The 4,481-nt window shown below is 52.7% G+C and overlaps 1 protein-coding gene and 1 long non-coding RNA gene across 3 annotated transcripts in view; one reads left to right on the top strand and one right to left on the bottom strand.

The window, feature by feature from the left end:
• Positions 1-383: 383 nt before the first annotated feature.
• Positions 384-3,085, bottom strand: HOXA1 (homeobox A1). 2 transcript variants are annotated; one of them, XM_008686431.2, is made up of 3 exons: positions 2,691-3,085; positions 2,393-2,487; positions 1,808-1,893 (listed from the first exon to the last, which is right to left on the bottom strand). In XM_008686431.2, exons 1-2 carry the CDS (start codon positions 3,033-3,035, stop codon positions 2,428-2,430), a joined length of 405 nt encoding a protein of 134 aa, XP_008684653.1. In that variant the 5' UTR covers positions 3,036-3,085; the 3' UTR covers positions 1,808-1,893; positions 2,393-2,427. The 2 variants fall into 2 exon arrangements, with proteins under 2 accessions (XP_008684652.1, XP_008684653.1); XM_008686430.2 differs by having other exon boundaries at positions 384-1,893; positions 2,393-3,085.
• The window catches only part of LOC103658918, a 4,292-nt gene continuing 2,518 nt past the window's right edge, over positions 2,708-4,481 (top strand). The window contains exons 1-2 of the long non-coding RNA XR_567340.2: positions 2,708-2,804; positions 3,286-3,501. This is a non-coding gene — a long non-coding RNA (uncharacterized LOC103658918). The remainder of the gene's footprint in view (positions 2,805-3,285; positions 3,502-4,481) is intronic.

The following is a 4,481-nucleotide window of genomic DNA, read 5'->3' as shown; positions in this document are numbered from 1 at the left end:
TCTGTTTATATATACGTCAACATTCAGTTGGAGGTGAAAAGGTTAGCACTTGACCCAGGAAGTATCCATGTTTGTTTCAAAAACAGATCCGCTTCATAAATTTCTTCACCATTCATTTTTTTCCATTATGAACTTGGATTATAATAAAGGAACTATTGTTATTTTAAAGAAAACCAACCTATTAAATAGGCATTAGCTAGGTGCTCCGACACTCACAAGGGAAGTTTCAGCTACATAAGGGAAAGCATTTACTTTTTTTTTCAAGAAAAGGCCCACCTCTGAAAGTACACACCACCCTTCCCTCCTCCCCACGTGAAATGAGCCAACATTGTTGGAACCAGCAAATTGTAGCCAAGCCAAACACAGGGATGCTTAAGCATATGTGAAACTTGAATATATTTATTACAGACATCTTAAGACCCGTAAACTCTGCTCTGGATCACATTACTCCAGGATCTCAGAGCTGTTCATGATTGTACAGGAAAGGGGGAATATCATAGGCTCACAAAGAATAACTGATATAACTCAGTGTGGTACTTCGGGGACATCAAAACATTGTGCGACATGCAAAAGACTATTCACGAATCACACAAAATATACATTCATTGTGCCATCCATCACATTAACAATTGAGCTGAAAATACATCAGATCCAGCTAAGATAACTGTGGGAGGAAGAAGCTGGGCGGAATAATACCTGTAGGTTCTGAATAATCCAGCACAAATTTTAAATGGAGTGTGGCCAGAGAAACAATAAACGGGTGGGGATGGGGAGAGACTTAGCACAGGAAGCAAGGTTTTCGAACCTTGTGTTCTGTAGGCCTTCTCAACTCACTGAAAGAACAAATGCAGGCTACCCTCTGAGGCATCTGACTGAGTTTAAGTGAGCAATTTTATTCTTTCACCTATAATCACATATAAAATTGTACCAGCTTTGAGTTACCCACCCTGTTTTAGTCACTTAATCTAAACATTTCTAGAAAATCTGTATAAAGATAAATCTCTCAGGACAAAGTATTTACAACCAGCAAACACACACATGAAATCGAATTAAATAAAGGCATGAATTAATTGTGTAAACACACTCATAGTGCATCTCTTCTTTATGAGCTCCTGGACTCCCCTTTCCCTCTATCCTACTTTAAGGGCAAAGTAGGGGAGAACTGTAAATACACAGATAGGTAAAAGGCCTCCCTCTGACATGTTTCTGCTGGCAAAGGGGACTATATTCCAAAGGACATCTGAAAGGAACAGATTCTGCGGAAATCTCCTAAAAGCAGGGAGGGGTGTTGGGAGCCATCAAAAAATTGATTATGGCACCTAATCTGCATCAAGGAGTTAGCACACACACCCCAATCAAGCCTCTAATCTAGAATTCTCTGGAAACACATTATCCTGGCCAGGAGCTCCCCAGATAGGATCAGAAAGGAAGAGAGAGACTGTAAATGGAAAGGAAGATAAGCTAAGAATGTGCTTTGGGTAAGAAGTCCCCAGCCCTCAGAGTAGCCTGGGCTGCGGAGTCTGGGGCTGGGTGGGCCTCAGTGGGAGGTAGTCAGAGTGTCTGAGGTAGAAGACCCCGGGGAAGGAATGCAGGGCGAAGAGCTGGACTTCTCTGAAGATTCCTCGGCCTTCTCCTCACTTCCTGGCGGGGTGGCAGGAGAGATGGGCAAGAGGCCCTCCTTCTCTCGTTTCTTCTGCTTCATCCGGCGGTTCTGGAACCAGATCTTCACCTGGGTCTCATTGAGCTGCAGGGATGCGGCAATCTCCACCCTGCGGGCGCGCGTCAGGTACTTATTGAAGTGGAACTCCTTTTCCAGCTCAGTGAGCTGCTTCGTGGTGAAGTTGGTGCGCACTGCGTTGGGTTGACCCACGTAGCCATACTCTCCAACTTTCCCTGGGGGCATGGTGGGGAACGAGGAGAGAGAAAGATAAAAATTTTTACAATCCATATGAGATCCCCTACACGCTTCAGAGCAACATTCAGGTAAAGCGGAGATCAAGAATTTCTCAACAGAAACGGGGCTGGGAAAGGTGACTGATGAGGTGTAAAGTGTTAATCTGAAGTCAACCGTTAGCATGGTCAGACCGGTGATTAATGGAACCTGGAGATATTAACAGAACCACCCCCCCACCACACACACACATGCACAGAGACACACACACACCCCTACCCACTTCCTATGCCAGAACCTCTAAAACTCAGCCCCTTAGGAAACACAACAGTCCCAGATCCTCCTTTGCCCCACACACCTGGGCAATCTCTCCACACCGACCAACACCGGTGGGAAGAAAGAACTTTAAAAAAAAAAAAAAGTATTAATTTTCCTTGGCAACTAAGCAAACAAGCTCCTTCCAGAACCATCAAGGAACATCCAAGGAATGGCAAGACTGACCTGTTTTGGGAGGGTTTCTTTTGACTTTCATCCAGTCAAATGTCTGCGCTGGAGAAGACGTCTCTGATGTAGGGGAGCGACAGGCTTCTTGGTGGCTGGCGTGGAGAGGGGACAAGGAGTTATTATACGTGGCCAGGGCCAGGCTCTGGTGCTCTTGTCCATATGAGTGGTGAATGTACTGAGGCGAGCCCACCGCGCCCCCGGCATAACCCTGGTGGTGGTGGTGATGCTGGACCATGGGAGATGAGAGGTTTCCAGAGTAAACTGCGGGAGCGCACGAGGGGTACCCACCACTTACTTCTGCTTCCTGATTTAACGCGTAATGGCTGTAAGGCGCGCCGAAGTTCTGCGCGCCGTAGCCTGGACCACAACTTGAATGGGAGTAGGACACCCCCAGGTTCCCAGGAGTCTGGTAGGTGGCCGGTTGGGGGTGGTGATGGTGGTGGTGGTGGGGCGGGCTGATCTGCACCCCCCTGCCCACTAGGAAGCGGTCGTCGCCGCCACAGCTGTTAGCACTGACTGCGCACGACTGGAAAGTTGTAATTCCATGGTCGGAAGGGTAGGCTCGCGCTGAGCAGGTCCCTGAGTCGCCACCGCTGAGGATGGGGTATTCCAGGAAGGAGCTCATTCTTGCATTGTCCATCTGTCACTGAGGGACCGGGTCCTGCGAAGCCCTGGGTGACCGTGCCAACTTTCTCACTTCCTCCATGGGGCCGGAGAAGAAAAATGATATGAATGTACAGTGCGCAAGAGGGGGGGCGCGAGGGCGGAGGGCGCAGGGGGAGGGGCACGTGACTATGTCAGCCAATGGCGGAGCCTCCTGCGAAAGTTTGCTGGCTCCCGCGGTGATGGATCACCGTTTCAGTGGCATTTAAATCCCCGGCGCTCCTCAGTCTAGGTGACGCGCAGTCGCCCCCCCAGGCAGCCCAGGCGGCGGCAGCAGCTGCGGCGGCTGCAAGGGCAGATTCGGAGCGCTGGGCCGAAGAGGAGCAGAAGCCACCTTCTGCGCGCGCTGACTCCGCTTTCCCCCCCTCCGGGAGGTGGGGGCTGGGAGGCATCCCCGTCTCCGCCCCCTCCCCACCGTGCACAGAAAGATGAACTGGCAAGAGGTGAGAAGGGAAGAGGGCTCCGTCTCTCTTGGGTCGGGACTCAGTGGGCTCGCTGGCCTGCCACTAGCTCAGGGGCCGAGCCCGCAGTGCGCGGAGCAGGAAGGGTAGCTCCCCGGGCGCTTTCAGTACACAGTCCCTGCTGTGGTGCCGGGGCGGGGAGGAACGCAGAGGGCAGTGGCGTAGGACGCGGCCAGGCCACCAGCTCTCCAAGCTCCGAAGGGAGAGGGAAGTGAGCAGGGCATTGGCCTGGAGGACCCCGGGTGGGCGTGGAGGGGATGAGAGCAAGGAAAACACACACACACACACACACACACACACACACACTTCCCTTCTCGAAGGAGGGTCTCCGAACCCTACTCCCTCCACCCCAACTGATTATTAGCAAGGCAATGAGGAGCTTCTGTAATTCGACGCCCGGGAGCGGGTGATTGGTAGTAGTTAAGCTTGCCGGAAAAGGCCGGGGGTGGCCGGGCTCTTCGCCCTCCCTCTGTCCTCGCTCTCCGCCCCTTTCTCCTCCCAACTCAGCTTTGCTCCGGGAGCCCTACGGGATCCGGAGCCGCTCGGCCGCTGGATTTTGAAGGGTAGGAGGCGGGGGAGAAAGATGACGCTAGCGGACGTGGCCAGCGTGGGGGCCGGGCGGTGCGCTGCAGGCCATCTGCCGGCTCCCCGGGACCCAGGAGTCTGCGCGCTCCGGCAGGGGCCTCAAAGGGCGAGACCACAGCTCCCACGAAATACGCTGCACTCCCCCCGCAATGATGCTCGTTTTCTGGAGGGGGATGTTAGGAGTGGTAGGGCTTCCTTTATCCGCTAGCCGCCCCCCCCCATTCTACTGCAGGTCCGAAGTGGATAGGGGCTGGCAGGTGGGAGGGGCGGTGGACAGATGGCTGATGGTGGACGGGATATTTTCTTCTTCCCCAACAACACATCCTCCCCTTTGTAACTGACTGTGGAGTTCCTTGTGTGAATCTTCAAGTCTTTCC

The sequence above is a fragment of the Ursus maritimus genome, unplaced genomic scaffold (genome assembly GCF_017311325.1).
Source record: "Ursus maritimus isolate PB19 unplaced genomic scaffold, ASM1731132v1 scaffold_3, whole genome shotgun sequence".
Classification (NCBI taxonomy): domain Eukaryota; kingdom Metazoa; phylum Chordata; class Mammalia; order Carnivora; family Ursidae; genus Ursus; species Ursus maritimus.
Note: the sequence above shows the minus strand (reverse complement) of the source record. Positions and strands in the feature narration are given on the sequence as shown.